The sequence below is a fragment of the Paramisgurnus dabryanus genome, chromosome 5, assembly GCF_030506205.2.
Source record: "Paramisgurnus dabryanus chromosome 5, PD_genome_1.1, whole genome shotgun sequence".
Classification (NCBI taxonomy): Eukaryota; Metazoa; Chordata; class Actinopteri; order Cypriniformes; family Cobitidae; genus Paramisgurnus; species Paramisgurnus dabryanus.
In genome coordinates this window covers 11,171,675-11,196,549 of record NC_133341.1, presented here as the reverse complement: position 1 = coordinate 11,196,549, position 24,875 = coordinate 11,171,675, and the positions used below count along the sequence as shown (strand labels likewise).

Here is a 24,875-nt window from a genome sequence, read left to right as displayed (position 1 = left end):
AGTACTATTTTATTGAACGTGGATAACACTGAACTATATATATATATACAAAAAAAGAGTCATTTTAAGTTCAGAGAGAACCTAGTGGTGCTTATTAACATGCATTTTACACAGTTTTCATATACTTTGAGGTAGTTAGACTAACTTGGTTTATAGGGATGCTTCATAAAAGGGTCCTGGAAACAGTCTCTACATTTTAATGCAGCTTCTTTATTATGCGCCTGAAAGTAAGGTTGATGCGTGGTGTTTTAACCTTTTTCCGCACTGGAAGGCTGTGATACCAGAATTTGTTAGTGGGATAGTTCATGAGCAGTACACTTCCATGGGCTAACTCCAGCTTCACAGGTTCAATCTGATGTTTGGCAGGACCAGTTCGTGCATCCTTGTGACGGAAAATGAAGTCACGGGCTGCCCCTAGTGATACAGAGGCAATAGGGCAGGCAGGATCGAGTTCCCGTTCATCATCCCGGTGCTCTCCTATGTGATCATCACCATCCTTATACCTGATATTAAGACAAAATTGGGTGTGTTTTTTACTTGGGGGGGGGCATGATTTTTATGCTATGCAATGCAGTGCCTTTGTATCAACTTTCAGGAGGACGCCTTTTACATCACACATTAAATTACCTGTTTATCAAAACAAAGTTGAATGTATGGCCTGTTGCCTTGGTGACAGCATCTCGAATGTGTATTAAAGTGGGAGTCCATGGTCTGGCCAGCAGATGGACTCCAGAGAAAGAGTACGTCAGTCCCTCGTCCCCGTATGTTGCTTGCTTCCTCGGCACGTTGTGCATCTTTCCATAAACTTGCACCTTGGCTTTGTCACCTTGGTCACAAGAAAAAAGTGGAAAAGCAAACTATTTTAAGCATGTATTAATTTTAGTGAAACATACATGGTAAGTTCTAGCAATCTTGAAAGAAAACATTAGGGTTACAAAGTAATAAACAAGGAAAAATAAAAACCTTTATGTTCAGCATTTGTCGTCTTCTAGGTTTTGTTTAATCATATAAAAAAAAATGTGTGTGTGTAATGCAAAGAAAGAAAGACAATCGTGCATTATACAATACCTGTAAAGTACACCACCTCTTCTTCTAACTGGTTGAAAAGACGATCAGCCTCATTTTTGTGAAACAGCAAACAGTAGTCACAATCCAGACTCTCTGCCTCGATCTTCTGCCAAGGGATAGGTTGAGGAAACTCCTCTTCTGCCTCACACACATCCTCGTTGCATATCTTCATTAGTTTCTCTTTCTTCCATTGAGCTTTCTCAGCAGATACAGCTGATCTCTTTAAGTGAGTTACAAACTTATCCATTTAAACACCTGTAAGGCATAACTTAAGTGATCCAGTCCAAAAGCCAGTTTGCTTGAGCCACAAATAATTGCAAATTATGTAATTCTTGACGTCATTGCATCCAAGTTATTCCCATGTGCTTATTTACACCAGCTGCTGTTTAACATTTCCAATTACCAGCGATATTCCATTACATTTCGGAGTGCAGAGAATGGTTTTAGGGTTACATGCAGGACGGAACAGCACGTGCAAGCAATATTTATGGGTATGCATTTGCCTTATATAATTGTAATTTTGGGATATATTTAGTATGGCCCTTACCTGGGTAAAATTAAGTATGTCCTGGTCAATTGTTTAGTCTTAATCGCGAAACTTTCATTTCTCTCCTCCATCAAATCGCGTCACACCCCCGGAAGTGTAAGAAGGTTACGTCATTACAGAGGACACGTGATCCCAGTGCATCGGATCTAACGTAGCGCTTGGTTGATCTACAGTTTTTTGAACAACCATGAAAAACTTATTTTCTCTTAAACTGTTCACATGCCGAAATGCAGTTCAGCTATAGCAAGACGATCTGACTTTAAATTAAAGTATATGGAATTTCGATATGAACAACTAATTAGAATGATCATTTTGTTGATGAAATTGTGGGTTATTCTTGATATCAGCAGTTAGATTTACACCATTAAAAACGTGAATTCTTGATATCAACAATGACGTCATAACTCACAGAAATATAATTATTAATGTCAAGCATTGAAATTTAACTAGCATACTAATGTAAGTCTTGATATATATAACTGCATTTGTAGTAGAATTTTGCAATGAAATGCAATACTTTTGCATTTGACTTTAAAAAAATATACATTTTAGTGAAAAGGCTGATCGTATAAAATACCTAATTATGCTCTACTTATACTGTCCTTATTCCACTTTAACCCTATCAAGATAGTTAAAAGCAGAAATAAAAATAAACACAGAAATCCATCTTGCAGAATCGCAAAATTGTCATTTACGGCCACCACAAATCTCCACATTTTCATAATCGTTGTCTGTGCAGCTTTCAGAAGTCTCTGGGTTTGCTGTAGTGTTGGCATAAATGGCAATTACAGGCAATCTTATATTGTCAGGTCCGTTGATGTAAACTGGTGAAATCTGGCCTGCAAAGACCAATAATATTAAATCTCATGTTCATGTTGGTAATTTTGGTTTTACTTCATTTACACCCAACTGCCTGTCAAACAGTGAATTTTGTATTATTATTTATGCATACATGTCTGGGAAAGTTTGATATACTTACTCTTTTCTTTCTTATCGATCTTTTTTTTGAACTCATGATCATTTTCTGCAAAGAAGTAATAAGACAACTTGAAACAATATCCTACCTGTTACTTATACAATTATTGTTTTATTTAGACATGTGCTCTTTTCTGTATATGTTACTGAATATTATTGTTAGTTGGGTGATATGAAAAATAAACTTACCATAGATTGTTTGATCTTGTCTGGAATTTGGAACTATTATCAAAATGGAAGAAAATTTAAAAATATGTTACTGGTTGGTTTAATTCATAATGTCATATGTCACACAAAATAGAACTTCAGGAGAAGGTAGTGGGTTATAAGGGGGTGGTGGGTGTGATGATGTCAATGAATTTGAATTTCAGCCCTGAGTATTACTATTCACATTTAACTGAATGGGAGTAAATGGGATCAGGAACTTACCATGCCGGCTTCTTGTATTTGCATAATATGGTTCCTCTGATGCTTAAACAGAAAGAGATTAAGTTATTTTATTGATCAAAACAAAAAATCCCACGTTTTTTTTTTTTTTTACTTTTTTATAGTTGATTTGATACACTTACTTTTGCATTTATGACAAATGCAACACACTGTGACCACAACAAAGGTAAAAATAATAACAAATGTTGCTGCTCCTGCAACGTAATGCCAGATAGAAATCATCATATCACCCAAGCTTTCTGATTAAGCTTTAGGCCGAAGGTGCGTACTGTTAAAATTAAAACAAACACATGACACATTATTAGACAATTTTGATAATTTTAACTGAAGAAAAACTTTAATCTGTGAAGCATTGTATTGCAATTGGGCAAAAATAAAGTAATATCATAAAAATACTTTTTATACTTTGAAACCTATCAATGCCAATTACGCACCCAAGACCTTCCAGCAGGGTGCCCAGGTGAAAAAGAAGTACACACATCCACAGTGTACTTTATCCTCTAACTATCTCTCAACCAAATGGTTAAGCACATTTTAGTAAAAATATTTTAATATGGCGCTATCTCTTCAATTTGCTTGATGTATGTTATGCCAAAAAATCCAGATGTCAGATTGTCAATCAACAGCACTTGTCACAACATTTCTTCTTAGATGGATGTCAGAGACAAAGAAATCACTTCTGCCACGTGAACTGTTCTTGGTGAAATTTTGCAAAGAAAGCTTATTTTTTTACCCTAACATAACAAAATTATGTTTCTTGGTACCATGGTTAAACTTAAAGGAACAGTATGTAAGAAATGTATATCAATTAATCATAAAATGGCCCTGATATATCACTAGACATTAAGAAATGTTCTTAGAACATCTAAGTGTACTTATCTGTGCTATTTTGAGACACCATGAATATGAAGAGATGTAATGCAAAACAGCATATTGAATTAAAGAACAGCAATATGATGTTCAGCAATGCTTTACTCACATGTGTGAAATCCAGTTTTCTGAAGGAAAATGCTATAGTTTAAATCCTCGGACAGTAGAGACCCAGATGCAACTATAAACAAGTACACAGTAATTTCCCTTTTCAAGCATTCACTTCACCTATCAGATTTTCTCCAAACGATTAGATATAGCTGCACTGGTATAATACAACAAGCTATCTTTATCCATAGTGCTGCCTGATTTAAACAGGACGGGTACCAGAGTTACAATGTACCAGAGGGTCTGTTTGCAGCTCAGTTGAGGTGTAGCTTAACTTCCCCTCTCTACATTCACACAGACCTGAGAAAACCACAACAGCAACAAACATCAGCCCACTGTATTCACCAGTTTCCGTCTGAACATCACAGGTTGATTAAAAGTTATACAATTGTGGCATTTTTTAGGTACTGGGCTTCGTTTTCTGTTTAAAACATATCTTCATAAATAAAATATATTCATTTTATGGCACTCAATGTATCTTTGGACTAGGATATATTTTGAGCATGTTACACTCTAAAAATGGCTGGGTTATTTTTAACCATAACGGATATATTGGACAGAACACATGCCGGGTTAAAAATGACCCAATGTTGGTTGTTATCCAACCATGGTTTATAATAGCCCAGTAGTGGGGTTAAAACAAACCATCAATAGGTCAATTTTAACCCAGCTATGGTTCTATCCAATATTTACCCAGCATGGCTTAAAAATAACCCAGCCATTTTTAGAGTGTAGTGACTTCTCATAATTATTAACCACATCTTCATATCCTTTATCCTGCTTAACATCTTAGATTAGCTGAAAATCGTTGATTAAAACCATAAATATAAATAACAAAAAGTAAGTTACCATTTAGGATGAAAACATGAGGAGAAAGAAACCTTAGAGTCAACACAGAATGGCGTATTCTTCAGTGAGTGGCAATGAAACTTTCAGTTTGCTCTGCATGTGGATGTGGGTGGTTGAAGAGTTTGCTGGACAAGTCGTCAGTTCTGCCGTCATTTCCTGCTAGCTATGTGGACCAGTTTTATTTTATTTTCTCTGCATGTGCTTATGGGACTCAAAAAGCAAGTCACACACGTTTATAAAGATTTTTGTTGTTTGTTAGAGGTATGCAAATCATTTAGAAAAGAGCAGCACACTGTAATCATTTTTTTGCTTTCATTTTATTTGAAATATTTTGCTGTTTACATCATCTTTGTCACAATTCTTTGGAGCAGGGGTTTTATTCTAATCATGTGGTAATAATATATATATAACAAACAATTCTCACTTAATTTTAAAGGGACACTGTGTAGTTTTTCAAAATCAATGGATTCATTCATAAATATGTCCTCATTGGTGTCAAATTACCTCAGCCAATGATTTGACTTTTCTTTGTAAGCTTAGAATTTCTTCTCTTTATTTACATTGAACGGGTAAGTCCTAGAAGGCTTTCGTGTCGTTCCGCCATATTGAAAAACTATATTAGCAGAGAGGGTCGAAAAGCACTAGCTTACCACAACACGTTTCCACAACGGGTTTTCATTCAAAACACATGAACCAGCTGAAACAGAAAAGGAGATCCGTGAGTACATAATGGCTGCCTTAGTTGCAAACACGCATTTGTAAAAGTGAGGCGCTAGAGAGCACTATTCGTTTGAATGCAAAATACAATTTTACCACTAGATGGGGGAAAATCCTACTTACTGTCCCTTTAATATGTCACTACCACTCCTATCTCTATCAAATAAACTCTGTATTCAGTAGATGTGATTTTTGGTATACAAGACAGGCTATTACTGGTTACAAATTGTAAACATTACCCAAAAACGGGATGCACTGAAAAAAGAGAATACATGTACAGGAATACGTATTTTTGTCATCTGTATCAGAATGGACAGAAAATTATAATGCTTAAAGGGTTTTGACTGAAATTTGGACATATGATGCTGGACCGAGAATTTTTGGTTTCTGTGGTATAACCCCCTCACCCCCACAATGGCTGCATAGGTGCACTGGAACAATCCTTCCTAAAATGCATTAAACTTTCGTTTATAAAGACGTGAAACTCACCGAGTGGTCAGGGGTGTTCACTGATATGCTCACACAAAAATCACTGCAAAAGATGCTTTCCAACAGGTGTTTTATCGTTTGTTGTAAACTTGTGGACCTATTTTTCCAAACGCCTCACACCAGTATATTCTTCCGTTGAGAGCTTGAATAATAGACACTCCAGCCCAGTTGGTGGCGATAATCCACCTTTGCCAAATGCAAGAATATAAACAACTTCATTTCCGTTTCCGGTGGCGGAGTAATACCGTACCTCACAGCACATCTAATACAAGTCAATGGAGTTGGACGAAAAATACGATAAAACCTGTTGGAAATCATCTTTTGCAGCGATTTTTGTGTGAGCATATCAGTGAACAGCCCTGACCACTCGGTGAGTTTAACGTCTTTGAAAACAAAAGTTTAATGCATTTTAGGAAGGATTGTTCCTGTGCACCTATAAAGCCATTGTGTGTGTGTGTGTGTGTGTGGGGGGGGTGATACCACAGACGCCTAAAATCCTCGGGCCAGCAGCATACGTCCAAATTTCAGTCAAAACCGTTCAATTTCATCATAAACAATCTGAAAACAGGGCTTTAAGTGTAAAATACAGAACTTGTCCTTTAACCCTTATATTATGTTCCGGGTCAATTTGACCCGTTTTGATTTTTAAGCTGTCGGATAAACCAGTTAACCTGTGATTTTATTCTTGAAATTTTTTGACTTTTTCTCATTTATGGCCATGAACATGCATGCAAAGTTTAGACATGCTGATATTTTTTGAAGTGTACCAAAATAATTTTGTAACGATTTTGAGGTTCGCGGGTCAATTTGACCCGCATTTTGTTTTGCTCCAAAGCAACTGCATAGACCTAAATTAAATATATATTTTTAGTGTTTGTTGTTATATTGGTGTTTTACTATCCTGAAATGGGGGTAAAAATGCTTCTCCTCACTATTTTGAGTACTGAAAAAGACTTTTACAGATGGTAAAAGTGAGCTATAATTTCTGTTTACAATGTATATGAAATACTACTAAAGTTTCAGTTTTCTTCCAGAAATTTTGTCACTTATTCTCATTTAGGGCCATGAACATGCATGCAAAGTTAGGATACACTGATGTGTTTTGAAGTGGTTTTTTTTAGCACAAATAATGATTTTTGGTACGATTTTGATGTTCGCGGGTCAATTTGACCCATATTTGTTTGTTCCAAGGCAACTGTATAGACACAAATTAAATACATTTATTGCATATATTTTGGTGTTTTACTACCCTGGAAAGGGAAAAGTGAGCTTTTCCTCACTATTTTCAGTACTGATAAAGACTTCCTCAGACACAGAAAAGTAAATGTGAACTATCATTTCTATTTTCAATGTATATGAAATACTATGTAAAGCAGATTAATTCAGACCCACAGTAAATCCAGAGGTGAATACAGGTGATGCCAGCTGTGCCCCACAAAACATGACACCAAAATAAGCATCATTTGTGTAAAATGCAAGAGGTCAGAAAGCGCATGCTTGATGTGTGCACATCATGTAAACAGTGATTTCTTGAATTTGTACAATGAGCCTCAAGAACAAAAGATGAGGCTGTTTAGAAAAAGAAAAGCTTCATTTCATTTCACAGCAATACTAAATTGTTCATTTAGGATGTCTTAAACATAGGTATGTTAAAAAAAACATGTTGAATTAAAATTTAAAATGTTAAATGTTGCAACAGTTTTTGTGCAACATTTGTTAAAACAAACATGTTAAAAATTGTGGTTAAATGCATTTTTTTAAATCTTACTTTTTAATTTTGAAGTGTTTACAATGTGTGACAAAGACTGATACTAAAATGGTTCTGTTCATACCTAATCCCTTCTTGTTTTTCATAATGTGATATTTACGGAATTGCATTGAATCCAATGCGGGTCAATTTGACCCGCTCCATCAAAATCGTCACAAAAATCGAACACAATACAAGGGTTAATAGTCTTAAAGTCTTATAGATCATGCACGCGCATGATCTCTGTAAGCTAATGTTGACATTTGAAATCACCTAAACAAGCACGCCTCTACCCCAATAGAATCTGGACCTTCTTTTGATAGACCTGCCCCACACATAACCCAGGCAATGCTTCGGTTAATAGACACACCCCTTATTGCTGATTGGCTACATGCGTGTTTTGGTAGTCGGCCCGATTCCCTTTTCCAAAGTGTTTTTCAAAAATCACGCACCCCGCCTTTAAAAGTGTGGTCAGTACAAAGCTGTAATAATGCACATTGATTAAAACTCTGCTCCAACCTCTAATATTATAATCACTCTTCTTGCTTTCACAAATTCACCTGACATGTCTATTAACAAAATGGAAAAGTAATAATAATAATTAAGAATTAGTCACATTCATATAGCGCTTTTCTGCAGCACTCAAAGCGCTTTACATATGAAAGAGGGGATTTTTCTCAACCACCACCAATGTGCAGCATCCACCTGGATGGTGTGACGGCAGCCATATTGCGCCAGAACGCCCACCACACACCAGCTTATTATTGGAGAGGAGACAGAGTGATATAGCCAATTAGTATATATGGGGATGATAAGTAGGCCAATGGGCGCAACTGGGCAAGTTTGACCAGGATGCCCTGGCACACACCCAATTCTTTTTCAAATGACATCCTGGGATATTTAATGACCACAGAGAGTCAGGACCTTGGTTTAATGTCTCACCCCACTATACTGGGGTGTTAGGACCCACACAGACCACAGGGTGAGCACCCCCTTGTTGGTCTCCCTAACACTTCTACCAGCAGCAACCTGGTTTTCCCTGGAGGTCTCCCATCCAAGTACTGACCAGGCTAAACCCTATTTAGCTTTAGTGGGTAAGCTGTCTTAGGCTACAGGGTGATATGGCTGCTGTCCAAGACTTGACCTCAGACTACAGAATTGGATTGAAGTAATAAGAATAAATGAGCTGGAGTGAAGGAGGTTGGTATGCCAGAATAAGTAGACTGCTGCTTACACATGCTGGAAATAATGATTGACAGGTTTAGATGATCAAACTCCTCCTGAACAGATGTGAAGAACTTTAAAACTTTTGTTGTAAACATATGGTACAGTTTTACTTTAAACTGTAGATTGGATTTTTGTGTGAAATTCCTGTAAAACAACAACAGCTTTTTAAAAATCGTATAAAATGTTATTTTCCGTTTCTGTTTTATGCTAAGAAAAGTTGAATCAATGTGAAAGATAAATCTTTTATTTTAAACCACAGACCATAATATCATACCTTGGAAGGTCTGTTTGGTCTGCAATTCTGTAATAAAAATATTATCTTCAGTAATTTAGTGATTAGACAGACTAAATTCAGATTAATAATGGGGTAAAAGGTTTGATAGCTTTCAAATATATTTGGATTCAAATTTCTTCTTAGTGTCTTATTGGACATAATGCTGGACACTTACTCTTTTTACTGTTGGACTTGGTTGTCTGGCTCGTTGAGGTGTTCGCTGCGGAATTTGGAAAGACAGAAAAATACAGATAAAACAAATTTTACGGCAGTGATGTAGATATGTTGAGGTTAACTAGTTTGCCCGCCAGCATTGTTTTAAAAAGTTGCCAATCAGTGCTAGCTTTTTTATTTATTTTACTTCTTTAAATATATAAACATAAAATATATCAAATGAAAGAACAGACCATCTGCTTTTAAACATATATTCATTTGTTCCTTTTATCACTTCTGAAATATGGGTAGGTTTCTTCAAAAATAGCATACTACATTTTGAACCAAAAGCTGAGAAAATTCTATTTTGTAAAAGGCTTTTGTTAAATTTCAGCTTCAGAACGACCATCCAAACATACATAGAGGATGGGAGTTCAGATGCAGGCAGGCCTACTATCAACAAAAACTTTAGTGTCAAATGATCTGCTTAATCCTGTCCTCGCTCGGGCCATTAAAAATTACAGTTTTTTAAGCAAAATTCCATTAAGAGCCTGATAAAAATGCTAATTAACAAGAAATTATGCTAGACGCATTTAAGTGGGTATCTAAGCTCTTCATTTACTGCTTTTTTGGGTCGGTAATGCTGCATTGTTTTATAAGGTGGGTACCAGCGTCACCTACTGCATAAAAGCGAAAAAATGGGTGTGGTTACGGAATTTTCCGTCATCAGCGGGGAAGCGTTGCCTCGAACCTCAAGTCGCGGGAGTTTTATTGACAGGCGACCTGACCAATCATAACACGCATATTATGCGCCCCCGACGTTATTCACCAATGAAAACATACAGTTAAACTGGCTGCACACATGTGATTTTAAATAAATAGTATTATTTTGTGGTATTCTCACTCTTTACGAATGATCCCAGCTAAAAGCAATGTAATACTTATAAAATGGATTCGCACAAGAGCAAGAAGACTCGTCGGAAGTTTTATCTCATAGCCACACTACTGCAGGATTGGATCTGAAAACTTCTGACACTGCCAGAATTTTATCAGAGGTAAGTTAATCACAATGATCATGATCAGTTTCACCCGTTTACTAGATCTGATAGAAACCAGTGGCGCTAACTAACGCTAGCTAGGAGGATGACCTATGAGTCTGCATGTGACGTTATAAATCCATACTGATTTAGATTTTTAATGTCAGTAACAGTGATAGAGAGCTAGCCAGCGTTACTCCTCATTGTTGTGATCTCGATTGAAGCAGTGCTTTGAATTTTATTTTGTTTACTTTACTTTATTCCGTGCAGTGGGAGTGCTTTGCTGATGTCGGATAAAGCTTTGCGAAGGGTCAACTGACGAGATTACTTTTTAATACAGGTGAGTCACACAGAAGGCATTTTTGTTTTTATGTCACTTAATGATGCTTGTTGCCATTTACCGTGATGGGAGAAACGAAGCTTTTCGAAGGTTCGAATCAATTGAACCAATTACTTCGAAAAATGAGTCACTGGTTTGAAGCGCTCGAAACCACCTGTGTCGCCACCTGCTGGTAAGATCTCAGATATCAGTCCAATAGGGTTGCCACCTATGTCTGTAAAAAACCTGTGCCCGGTTGCATGAAAGTCCTTAAGCTAAGAAATCCCTTAAATATAAGGTTAAGGGTACCCTTAATAAAAAATGGGTTGCAAGAAAAACCCTTAAGTGAACCTTAAGGCTGTCAATAAGTATTTACCCTTGAATGCTAAAGTATTACCTTAAGTTCTGCTATGCGTTGCTACAAAGTCCTTAAGTCCCATTTTCCCTTAAAAACTTAAGGGACTAAAACAGGTCCCTTAACGTCACACGCGATGGCTGATTTTATGTTTTTTTTTTTAAGAAAATGAAGCACAAACGCGCATTTCTAACAATCGAAATAATTCCTAGAGAAAAGTGATGCGCATTTATCAGAAGAATGGCGGTTTGATCGTTCGTCAAAATAAAATGTTTCCAGTTTGAATTACTTTGAGTATTCATGCATGCGGCACTTTACAGTCTGTTATTTGCGATGTTTCATTGTACACAAATTCGCCGTCTGTTGAGCTGCGTGCGTTGATTTGTTTACGCTGTGAGATTTTGTAACCGTAGCAACTGCTTCTCCGCTGCCGTGTTTTGGCAGAGACTATCGTAAAATACTTAGTATCAACACTTAGGTAAGGGTGACAGTTAAGACCTTTGTTGCAACGCTCTTAAATAAATCCCTTACCTCAGGGATTTTTTCTCCCTCAGGGAAACCCTCACTTAAGGAGTTTCATGCAACCGGGCACAGGACATATCGATGACCAGTGCTGCGTCCGAAACCGCCTACTACATACTATATAGTACGCGAAAAGCAGTAGGCGAGGCGAGTAGTATGTCCGAATACATAGTATTCGAAAAACAGTATGCGAAAAGTACCCGGATGACCTACTACTTCTGGTTAGATTTTGCAGTTTGCATACGATGGACGCTTCACTATCCCATGATGCCCCGGACGAGGAATTATCCAACGAAGAAGAAGAGGCACGCGGCTGTTTTCGCGCTGAAATCATAGATATGTATATAAAGGCTAGATGGCTCAAGGCGGAGTCAGCTGTGTCGTCACTTGGCGGCCATCTTAGGTCAGTGCTGCCATAGTGCTGCTCCCTGCTGCTGTGGACGGAAGGTGAGTGACATACGCCAACTAAAATGCTCGTAACTTGCTGAATTCTTGACGGATTTACAAACGGTTTGGTTTTTTACAAACGTTATTAACGTGGCTATAATTATGGATGTTTTAACATGTTTCATGAATTTTTTATTTATTTTTAGTATACGTATTCAGTGTCATAGGTACATCTTTGACGTTTATAACAAACCAATCCGTTTGAAAATCGGTAAAAAATTAAGCAAGTTATGGTCATTTAAAAGTACCTGCATCATTAAAACTCAATGCTACGAGTGAGCGAGCGCCCTGTCCTAAGATGGCCGCCAAAATGAGGACGTTCAACTCAATTGGCCATCAGCGCGGACGAGCCATCTAGCCTTTATATACATATCTATGGCTGAAATGACATGACGTGATGACGACGTATGTCGCGTGATGTAGCAACATGGCGGATGTAGTACGTCCGAATCTCATTCATACTACCAGGATTCATACTGTACAGTACCTACTGTTTTAACGCCAAGTAAGTAGGTACTTCATCTTATTCAGTACCTACTATACAGTATGCGGTTTCGGACGCAGCCCAGGTGTCATGAGCAATTCTGTCCCCCCGAGCAATTCGGACTCCCCTTGGCCTTGGACCCCGATTGGTACCTAGCACTAATGCCTGCTCAAAAATGTGTGATTGCGATATCTCGTCTGCGTAAGCGGTCTAGCAAGCTAATTACGTGGTACAAAATAGAAGCATAAAAATTTTTTAAGATAAAAGTTAACCAAAAAATTATATAATAAACTAATATTCATATTGCAGACACATCAGTACTTTTGTGTCATCATCTGCTTTACAAAAACCATACTTTTATTTTTACAAATTAAAAATTTACATACCTTACGGAATATATTTTTTCAATAGTAAAAGTGTAGTAATCATGGCTTATAAATTATAATTTAAATGTGTGATTCAATTATGTAGTAATCATGTTTTGTATAAGTAATTAATGAGTAAGTAATTGTAGAAGTAGTCGACAGTAAAAAGTGGAAATGGTACAGAATATAATATCTAAATAATATGACACAAGCAATGTGTAGATCTCCCACCTATAGCCTCATTTATATACAACTACTATATGAGACACCGGCCAATTGGTTTGCTCACAAGCCCCACCCCCCCATAGCATAATATTTCTATAGGCCTCTGCAATTATTGGCAACACTTTACAATTCTTTTTTTTTCAATTCTTATTTGTTAATATTAGTTAATGTATTAACTAACATGAACTAAACGTAAGCAGTACATTTGTTTCTGTATTTTGTTAATCTTTGATAACGTTAGTAAATAAAAATACAGCTGTTCATGGTTTATTCATGTTCACAGTGCTTTAACTAATGTTAACAAGATTTAAATAAATGTATTATTAACATTAACAAAGATAAAAAATTGCTTTATGCTATAAGTGCAGATTATTATTAGTTAATGTGTTAACTAATGAATCTTATTGTAAAGTGTTACCCAATTATTTGTTAATAATATTAAAATATGTAAATCACTTTTACAATTTATAAAAGCTGCTTATCCTATTAATGTAAACTGTTTTTATTTATATTCCATTGCAACTTTAAATAGGTCTAAATAGGAACTAGCTGACCTGAAAAATATGCACATGAAAATAAACTTGTTGAACTCACCTCAACATGTATTTTACAATCATTTTACCCGCCATGGGTAAAGCTGAAGTCACTGTTACAAACTGTACACCAGGGGCTTCGCTAGACCCCTTTTACTGGGGCACGTGCCCCACTGTAAATCTTCTGTGCCCCAGTGTAAATCTCAAGTTTACATTTTAGCAGTTAACTTGTGTATTAATTTTCAAATATAATCAAGGCAAAACGGATCTATATGCAATGTAGTTACCCAATTCACGTTTGAAAAGCGATGCAGCAAAGGTACAGTTATTACAGTGCAAAATACAACTTTGGTGCACCCTCTTGGACTCTGTCAAGGGTCCCTAGGGTCTGCACTACATGATGTCATCAAAGTGTTGGCGCGTTGCTATTTTGAGGCAACTAAAATAGACTACGCCATTGACCAACAAAAACCTGGTCTAAAGTCTATGGCGCAATAGTGTTGTTGTTATTTAATAAGCGTGTTAGAAATATGTGCCTATAAACGGGACGACAACGTGGGTTTGCTTATTACGCATTTGGATGCGCAGCAGCGCAAAAGAGCTTTTAAATATGAAACACTTAAGCATTCAAATATAAAAGATTATTATTGAGTCTCTTGGACATAAATGAGGACCGATTATGAGACGGTAGAAGGCGTAAAGACTGCAGCATCACCTGTAGCCCGGTAAGTAAATAAATGCTTTGCTTTAAACAAATGCATCTGTTTTTAAGATGCTACCCCACTGATTTGTATATGATGACTCTGTACCTGTGGATAAGGTGAGATGAGAACCTTTTTTAAGTAATGTTTTTTTGTTTTAATTTCATGGCGCCGTCCGAGATCTGAAACGGCTCTCTAGACGTTTGTAAATTCTTTATCTTTTGTTTGTATTTTTAGAATACAAACCTTTTCTTGCATATTTGCTAATTATTTTATGAGATTACAATGATTATGTAGGATATCAATACATTTACAAATTCTACTTTCTAAATAGGAAATGGGCATGGGCCAGGCGCAACTGGCTTTTAAAGGGGATGAGAGCTGAGACTCTCATTGGTTTATTGCACGTTACGCCCAAAACACACCCATTACTTATTAGGAGAATAGTAACAACTCATTTACGGCGTGCGCTTGGCGCATAAACCATTTTTCCCGTCGTTAAATTAGCAAAAGTGGGTTCAGACACGCCCATTTAGAAATCCTCGTGTCTCCTCGTTCCCCATCACCATACAGTTTACCGATTAAACAACATGAGAGACATTATACATGAACATTAAACAGAGCATTTGAACAAATTTTTTAGATAATTAGCCGATTTGGAAAAGTGACATATGTCACATAAATTATACATGATTACTAAATCATTTTCACACAAACTGCTTATAAGCATCATGTGTTATAAAAGACATGTATAGGCCTACAGTATCTTCTTTAACCCTAATCTAGTTAAGTGTATGGATTAAGCTTTAGAGCTGAAAACGTACCATAGACATGATCACTGCCAGTATTTTTGCAGGCCCCTGTAAAATCATAGCACTTTAGTTTATATGATCACACACAGAGCATTAAATATCAGAAGTAAGAAATTAATAGGGGTGGGTTTAAAAAAAGTTTTCAAACAAATCTTTATGCATTTAGCCATCTGTTTTCGAATGTCAAACAATACAGCTCATCAGCAAAATACATCCATGCAGCTTCCACATCTCTCCAAACATCCACATATTTGTTAGTTTGTGCGCATTGCAGCGACTTTTTAAAGTTACACAGTGCACATTAAACAGAAGCTACAGAACATGAAATCTCACCTCGGAAGGCTTGCATGCTCTCCAAATCTAAGGACATAAAGGATTAGATGCCATAAAATGTTTCCAAGCTAGTAATTCTGATTAATTTGGACAAAAATTACTAATACACAGAATCCTCTGAATTCAAATCTAGTGCTGGTTATTTACTTATTTCATTGGGGGTCTTTATTCCGTTGGTCCTAGATGTGTTTTCTATAAAAAAAGAGCAGATAAAAATTTACTGTGGTTGGATCGAATTTGCAGGAATTAAGCAAGACTGCCCCCCAGTGGCCGAGAATGCAACTACAGTTTCTAACAAATGCAACAACTATTGTGCTCACTTCAACGTTATTTCAAGCTTTAAACATGAGCAAACATTACCTTGATGAAACATTTTATTAGTATTAACATTAGTATACTTTCAAACATAAACCCAACACTTCTTAGACTAAACATTCTGTTCTTTTTGTCCTGCTCTTTCTGCAAATGAAAAGATTAGTTTGATCACAAATTCATAGACTGATTTTAAAAGGCAAAATGTCTCCCACAGAGTTAATGTGTGCATAACTAGTCTTATTTTTTAGAGCTGGAAACATGCCAAAGTTCATTGCTGATATTTTGTTGACCTGTGACGAAAATAGATAGCAACAAATTTGAGCAGTTTCCAACCCAGCACCACCACTAGTCTCGGCAAGGAAGCTAGCTGCACTTAACTACTAGCCTACATTTAGTTCTGATATTCACCAATGAATGCATGCATTCAAACCTGTGAAAACAACAACAGAAAATCACCATCTTGTTTATGAGCAATCAGTTCACAATCATAAGACCTTTAAACAAAATTTAAAATAATTTAATTAAAAATGAAAACCTTTTAATATGATTTAAAATTCATCTTAGAAACTCAAAACTCAGAAGCTTCTTGATAAAATGACACAAGTACGGTTTTGCAATTTCTAGGCAAAGGGTGTCTGCACTTCAGACACTGCAAAAATGACTTACTTAGTACTTAGTATTTTTGTCTTGTTTTCAGTACAAAATATCTAAAAATTCTTAAATTAAGATGTATTTTCTTGATAAGCAAAATGACCTAAGAAAATAAGTCTAGGTTTTAAACAAACAATATAAATTTAAGTGAATTTGTGCTTAAAACAAGCAAAAATATCTGTTGTTTTAAGCACAAATTCACTTAAATGTGATATTTTTGGTCTAAAAATGAGCCTTATTTTCCTAAGTCATTTTGCTCATCAAGAGAATACATCTTGATTTTAAAAAAATTAGTATTTTTGGTCTATAAATATCTAAGCAAAAAAGACATTTTATGCAGTGAATGATCAAATGTAGCAGAGTTTGTGTTATGCCATCGTTTGGATGAGTTTAATATTTCCACTGTAATGTGGAAAAACTATATGAATAAAAAACGCAGTGTATATATGAATGTTTACAAAAATAATTGCATTAAAAGGATTTTTGCTTACCATGTTTAAATGTAACAGATCCAGAAGATAAGGTCTCGCTTCACACACATGTTTCAGAACAGCAGCAGTTTAATATACCAGGATGTAGTTGAGTTTGCAGAGAGGCTAATCAGCCAATCTCTCTGAACAGATTATATTGGTGAAGACTTCAATCAGTCTGCTGCTTTTTACAGATTAAGATGCAAAACTTCTTATGCACACAGGAGTGTGCTGACTCCATAGACTTGTGTCTGCTTTTGTGTCTGACTGTAAGAACATGGCAGTGAGACATCAAACTGCAGCTCAGTGGTTAAACCCCTGTTAGTTATTAGCTAGTATGACATACATTCAAACCTGTAAAAACCACAACAGAAAAGTAACATCAACATCGTGTTCTGTTTCATTTTTGACTACTGAGACTTTTTATCTTACAAAAATCTTGTTTAGCTTCTGGAGAGCTTTTTAAGGAAAATAAGATTATTTCTGTTTTCATATGTGTTATTGTGTATGTTATTTTTGATATTTATAAACTACTAAACATTAAGGAAAAAAAAAGATAACAAAGTAACAAAATAATTTAAGTCAGTCAAAAATTTGTTATGTAAAATAGATGAGTAACACATATGTTTGAAATATTTCCAAAAACAATTTTATCTTACCATGTATAAATGTAACAAAAAAGCAATCACAAGGTCCAGGAAATAAGATCTTGCCTCACAGAAGCATAGGAGTGATGTGGTCTCTAAAAACCCCACTGCTATACAAATGTAGGGTCTTTCTGTTTTCGTTACTGCTTATCGGTTGTACTGTATGTGGTACTACAGCAAACAGTTATATAGTATAATATAGATTAAAATTTTATTGCGTCAGCTTTTTACAAACTTTTAAGTCAATTAATTCATTCACTTATTCAAGCATTCAGTTCAGTGTTTATGATATTCCTACAAGACAAACTGTAAGTGTTCAAAGACCAAGTTGTAATTCAAAATAAAATCTTGTTGGGTGTACCACAGCAAACACAGTATATGTTAAACAGTTTATAGACCGTTTTATTGGTTACACTCAGGTTGCCACAGTTTGGCTAGTGACTAAACTGACCTCCGAAAGAAATACCTTGTATACCAAATAAAAAATGTCGGTTTCCAAAAAAACGTGGGGAGATGGATCACCGATCATCACTGCTGTGTGGATTTGGCAGCCAGGTTAGAATTTGGGGATCTGTAGCTAACATTGAACTCCCACTCACCGGTTATCACATGGGCTGTGACCCAGTGTTGTTTTTGGCAGCCCTTTTAGTTTTAGTCTTAGTCTTTTGGACGAAGATGCTTTTAGTTTTAGTCACATTTTAGTCACTTATAAAATTGTTAGTTTTAGTCACGTTTTAGTCGACGAAAACACAAAAAGGTTTTAGTCAAGTTTTAGTCGACGAAAACACAAAAAGGTTTTAGTCAAGTTTTAGTCGATGAAAACGCAAAAAGGATTTAGTCAAGTTTAAGTCAATTTTAGTAAAAAAAGTATTTTTTAACAAATTAATTTAGGTTAAAAAGTGTGGTGTATCTAATAATATTAAAATGTGCTTTAAGGTTGTCTCTGAGGTCTTGCCGTTGTTTTAGTCGGTGTGCCTTCTGCGCATGTCATAACAAAAAAGTTGAGCCTGATATACCCTCATGTTGAGTTTGTGTGTTACGCTGAGACTTCACTTATAAAGTTGAGAAACGCGTGCCTTGCCTCATTTAAATACACCACAAAAAGTATTGGAAATGGGCTTAGGTTTGACAAGTAGATACATGTAAAACCTTAAGCTTACCATGAAATGTGTCACAAGCCGAATGTCGAGTAAAATTGAATGTATATGATATGTTAACCGCGTGACTTGTTAGTTACCTTTAAAAAATATTAGCGTGATGAGCCTTCAGGTGCTGCTTGAGGTTGGTGGTATTCTTCCCACCTAGTTTGTGGCCACATTTACCGTCGTCTCCCAATATGCATTCCGTTTTTCTGTCTGATGGATTATGCTGAAATTATGTCCATAAATCATCTTGTCGTTTCCGTTTATTGGCATCATCGCTGCGGTCCTTCAAACTCGCCACAGCCGCAGGTGTGTTGTTGTTGTTTGAAATCTGGTGCGGGTGCGCGGCATGAGGGCAGCCGGGTGGTGGGCGTGAGTGAGACTGTGTTGACCCAAAACAAGGATAGGAAGCCGCAGCATTGCTGATACTTTTTAGCTAAGAACAGACAGATTTCACACAAAATAGGCAGAAATGACATGCATTGTGAATGTCAGACTTATAATCATTTTTGTTCAGTCTCGTCTCGTCAACGAAAACCCGAATGCGTCTCGTCATGTTTTCGTCACCTTAGAGACATTTTTAGCTAGTCATCATCGCGTTAGCGTCATAAAAATAGGTGCGTCAACGAAATCATTTTGTTATCGTCATCGTTAACAAAAACAACACTGTTGTGACCGTAATATAAATCTGGGTAGCCCTGGAGGTCCAGCCGTCGGTTGTAATTGATACACTATATGCTTTTCTGAGGGTCTCAATTGCCTTAGATTTTGTTTCCCTGTAAAGCACTGGCATGACAGTCTGGCTAAAGTGGGGGCGTGATGGGATGGTGTATTTGGGCTCCAATTTGTTGACGAGTACCTTAAATCCTTAATTTTCGATGACGAAAACGGCCTCATAGCTTTTGCCATGAAAACGCTAATACACCTTGTGATCTCTCTGGCTCTGGCACTCGTGGGGCTGCAAATCCGCTGGTCAGTGTGGTTTGCCCCACTAACAGGTTTTTACGTGCAGACGGTGGTGACTAGAGGTTCTCACTGTGGTGACGGTTTGTATGCTGTAGGGGTGTCCTCGACTAAGGATTTACATATTAGCATCAGAATTTTCGAATCTTTCCATAGTCGACCGATAGACGAATCATCTATGTTTGTGTGCATGGGTTGGGAGGGGGCCAGACCAGGTACAAATTGGTAACTTTTATTTTCTTTCACAAGCAGCACACATAAACAACTGTCTGATAAAGTGACCAAAACTGTCTTTCAAGTAATAAACGAAGACAAAACTGACAATGCATTTATATATATATATTTTTTTTAAGGTAAAATGTAACGCAACATTTGTTTAATTATTCCTCATAACATTTTAAAGCCACGATCTACAGAACATCACACAAAAATACATTTTGATAAATAAACCTAAAAAAAATAACAAAGGTGATCCTGCCTTGGAATCTCCGGCTACAATTAAGTGTTTTTATTTAATTTGGAGATAGCGCGTCAAAGCAGTCATGACCAAAAAAACCCGACAAATGAGAAATGACAAATAATTGGTGATTGTGACTGTAAATGATAAAAACTAATCTTTATATACAATTCATTAAACTTTAATTTATAACAAAAAAAACACTGAAATTAATGATTTTATAGACACTACGCGTTATTATTTAGCACAGAAATACCTGCTTGCTTGCTTTGACTTTGATCATCTCTGTATTCACTTTAGATAGGCTACACAAAGACCGGATGATATTATTTATTTCAGGAATCTCTTCGCTATCATTTGAAAGTGAACACCGACTGACCATAATATTAAATCACAAGAAAGACATTCGTGTCAGGCAGAAATAGGTTCGGTGCAGATGCTAGTTTCTGTTTCATCACCGAAATAAAAAAAACGGTTTACCTGTTTTGTAGTTTAACTTTAAGATAGACAATATAACCACTCTGTTTTAAATACATTTTAAAAACTTATACTCGTCGAAAAACATCCGTTTTTTAATGTTTAGTTTGATGAAATCCTAAATATGAGACACAGAGCACTAACCCGTTCGGCTAAATTACATGCGCAAGCATGGCCAGCACGCAATAGCGCAACATCGATACAACGAAAAGCTATCCAAAATTTACATACTTAAATAAGATCGGAATTTACGTTTATAATAAATACAATTTTTTAAATAAAATAAGGTCAGAAGTAACAAAGTGCAGAACAAATATGCAAAATGCCTCAAGTGCACGGAAACAAAACACAAGCCAAATAGTTAAATCAGATAACCCAAAGTGATTTATAAATAAAATAAAATATAGAAATTTTTAAAAGAACGAAAGTCATAGTTTAATTTGCCAGCTTTGTCTTTTAAATGTCGAAACAAAGAGGCAAGCCTTTATTAACATAGAGACCTCTTATGGACGTGAAGCCCGGTCACAGGGGTTGTTGGATTTATTAACGCATTTTTAAAAATATTTATTGAAAGCTGCTACTTCACATATTATTTGCAGCATTATCATAATATGCAGTATATTAATATATTGTGAGAAAGCTGTTATATGTGAAATCAGATAATGTGTGCACCCATATACGGCCAAAATTGAATGATCCTCATTTCATAACACATCTGCGACGATTCGACTGTGAGATTGGTAGTCGAATCAGGCTTCTCCTATCGATGCATCGAATCTTCGACTATTCGGGGTCACCCCTAGTATGCTGCATCATGCTTGTGCTATTGGTGTATATTAACACCTTCTTGCAGTATCTGCAGACAGTTTTTGTTTTGTCCATTACCACCTCACCTTTTACATTTTTAGTCTTCAGACCCAAACTGCGGCCAAATGTCCGATTTGAATAAGTTTGGGGCATCCTCAATATCAACGCCATCTACACTTGCCGCCACCATTTTTGCTTCTGTTAAAAGCTACAGCTTGTTTGCTGCTATCGCTCCTATAAAGCAAGGTCACAATAAGATACTGCTTCAGCGCCCCCTGCTGTTTAAAACCTGTTTCGCGATTCTTTTAACATCTCAACCGACACGAATCGTCGCATATTTTCATCGATTGTCAACTGGCTTGGAGTTCATCGTTACATCCCTATTGTCCGTGTATTATTTGCATTTACAGGGTACCCGCGGAGTCTTAAAAGTCTTGAAAAAGTATTGAATTTCATTTTCCCATATTAAGGCCTTAAAAGGTATTGAATTTCACCTCAAAGTCTTGAATTTTTCACGGAGGTCTTGATTTTGCAAATGATCAATAGATTTGTATGCTGTTAATTCAGACACAAAACTCGCGTGCACAAAAACCACGCGCGAGCGACAGGTACGAGCGCAGAACACTATCCATGTTTGGAAAAGCATCTTGGCGAGCGCGCAGAACACTATTCGCGCGCTGAAAAACGTCCTCCCGAGAGCTCACCTCTGTTCAAAGCACACAAATGCAGTCAAGCGAGCAAAGTAAAATTTAAGTGAAAAGGCTGGGATGATAAAGTAAAGGCTGGGATGAGCGCTCGTTCAACTCTCTCTATGCGCTCGCAGCTGCACAACACGCACTTGCTCGATCAAGTTGACTTTGGGACTGTGGGGGCGGACAATGACGTGAATCCTCGCACCTGTGATCGGTTGTTTGATTTAATCAGTGACACACACAATCTTCTGTTCCACAATCATGCTGCCTTCACATGCTATCGTAATTATGGTAAATACCAAAATCCCACTTGGAAAATGCACATGAACACCCCTCATGTGGTATTTTCCACTGGGCAACTCGTAAAATATTTTGATGCCCGAGTTGCCGAGATGAGATTACCTTTGACCTTTTCAAAATGGCAGAGAGCAGCAGCAACGTCGTGAATGGTTGAATGACAACAAAAGCAATGGTAAATACCAGTTCACAAATGGAAAATGCACTTGAACGCAGCAAACCGGTAAATTCTAGTTCACAAATGGAAAATGCACTTGAACACAACACGCTGGTAACGACCAGTTCACAAATGGAAAATATCATCTTTCCGATAGCACGTGAAGGCAGCATGAGTCTCTAGTAAATCTAGGTAGAAAAGACATGTTTTAATATGATCATTATGTCGGAGAAGGTCATTTATATGTTAAACAATAAGTCTTGTGTGATCCATGCAATAATAAGCTGCAACAATAACGCAAATTTGAAAGCTTTTATATATTTTGTTTACTGTTTAATTAGATAATATCAACTTGCAATACATACTATAGGCTACATATTTACAATGTCACACTAAGTTAGCATTAGAAAACTTTAGTATGGTCCTGTATAAAGATTAACAGAAAAGATTCACAGAAACATATCTATATATGAGCTTGTGTCCAGTTTTTTGTTTGGTGCAGTAAACAGATCTCTTGTCTTTTTAGGGTCAAAATAGCATTACATTTTAATTTGTTGTTGTGTTTGAGGGGTTTTGTTTCATTTGCCATAATATGGTTAACCCTTATGTGTTGTTGGGGACATTTTTGGCCATTTTTGCAATTTTTTTGTCTTAATTTGGCCACAACTTTCTCTGTGTTTCAGCAAATGGAATGATTTTTGGTGACAAATCTTATATTTACACATATTTTAAGAAAATGCTTTGAAATTTTTCAAAAACTTAACAATATACCGTGGGCAAATTTACTACCCTTACGTGTTGTTAGCGGCCAAAAAAGGCCACTAAATTAAACTGCTGTAAAAATTTATCGGATGAAATTTTTTTCACATTTTTTTTGCATAAATCTGTTAATCAACCTCAGTACTGATCAAAACTACCAAATGTTTGCAAAAATTCCATGATTTTAACTCTTTCATTGCCAAGTTTATAAGTAGTGTCACTGATTTGGGGAAAAAAAAAAACACAAAATGACAGATTTTCAATATAAAACGTGACTGTGGACTGGATTTTCTTTTACCTTTTTTACAGTCTTGGGCATGCCAAAGATTGGTAAAAACATTGGCTTTGATGCATTTTTAGTTTTTGTGCAGCATCAGATTAAATTTTTTTCTCCCTCATTTATTGTTTGTGGCCATTTTTTCCCCATTGACTTCCATTATAACAACATTTTTTGATTGCTGAGCCATGACACCTTATTACCATGCATTCTTGATTCTTTGTGCCTTTTCCTTTTGCAAAGAGGTAAAATTTGTCATTTTTACTGTTGATCACCATGTGGCACCATTAACCCTTTAGTAGCCTGTGCAAAAAAACAGAGCATAAATTCTGGTCTGTACATTGAGTTATATGGACTATAAAACCATTGTGTGTGTACGAGTGTGTGTGTACGAGTGTGTGTGTGTACGAGTGTGTGTGTGTGTGTGTGTGTGTGTGTGTGTAGGGTTAGTGTTAGTATTGAGGAGAGAGCACCTCCCTCGCGCACCAGTTAGTGCTGCACTGGTGAGAGGGATTTAGTCTCCTGTAGCTGTCCCTCTAGACACAAATCCACAGACACCAGCAGGCACCAGCAGCTCAGGAGTGAAGAGGGGAACATGCAAGTGGTGTACAGAACCAAAAAAAGAACAGTCAGCATTTGTATCCGTTGTGGTAGACACTTGCAGAGAGCACCAAGTAATATGCTGCAAGTCCTGCTAAAAAGACTGAACACACACACGTACACATATACACACCAAAAAATTAGTTTGATTGTTTAGTTCTCCATCCATCCTCTACTCTTGCTTCATTGTTCAGTTTATTTGAAGTTGTTTTTGCATTTTGGTTCATAATAAATGTTGTTAATAAATCTGATGAAGAGAAGATTTTTTACAGATTTTTCCACACAGACGCACACACATGCAAGCACGCACGCACGCACGCACACACACACACACACACACACACACACACACACACTCTCTCTCTCTCTCTCTCTCTCTCTCTCTCTCTCTAATATGCTGTTATAGTCCATATAACTCAATGTACAATCCAGAATTCAAGCTCTTTTTTTGCACAGGCTACTAAAGGGTTAATTGTGCCACATGGTGATCAACAGTAAAAATGACAAATTTTACCTCTTTGCAAAAACTAAAACCACAAAGAATCAAAAATGCATGGTAA

General features: G+C 36.5%; 1 protein-coding gene and 1 long non-coding RNA gene across 3 annotated transcripts; both read right to left on the bottom strand.

Moving 5' to 3' along the window:
* Positions 1-190: 190 nt before the first annotated feature.
* On the bottom strand, positions 191-4,937 carry alkbh2 (alkB homolog 2, alpha-ketoglutarate dependent dioxygenase). 2 transcript variants are annotated; one of them, XM_065266809.2, is made up of 10 exons: positions 4,865-4,937; positions 4,017-4,315; positions 3,160-3,305; positions 3,020-3,061; positions 2,780-2,812; positions 2,595-2,639; positions 1,616-2,454; positions 1,069-1,323; positions 628-826; positions 191-503 (listed from the first exon to the last, which is right to left on the bottom strand). In XM_065266809.2, exons 8-10 carry the CDS (start codon positions 1,313-1,315, stop codon positions 197-199), a joined length of 753 nt encoding a protein of 250 aa, XP_065122881.2. In that variant the 5' UTR covers positions 1,316-1,323; positions 1,616-2,454; positions 2,595-2,639; positions 2,780-2,812; positions 3,020-3,061; positions 3,160-3,305; positions 4,017-4,315; positions 4,865-4,937; the 3' UTR covers positions 191-196. The 2 variants fall into 2 exon arrangements, with proteins under 2 accessions (XP_065122881.2, XP_065122882.2); XM_065266810.2 differs by having other exon boundaries at positions 1,069-1,288.
* Positions 4,938-8,452: 3,515 nt separating this feature from the next.
* Positions 8,453-9,539, bottom strand: LOC141282233 (uncharacterized). Its single transcript, XR_012336755.1, has 3 exons — positions 9,494-9,539; positions 9,319-9,345; positions 8,453-9,188 (listed from the first exon to the last, which is right to left on the bottom strand). It is a non-coding gene; the product is annotated as an uncharacterized lncRNA (long non-coding RNA).
* Positions 9,540-24,875: the final 15,336 nt, after the last annotated feature.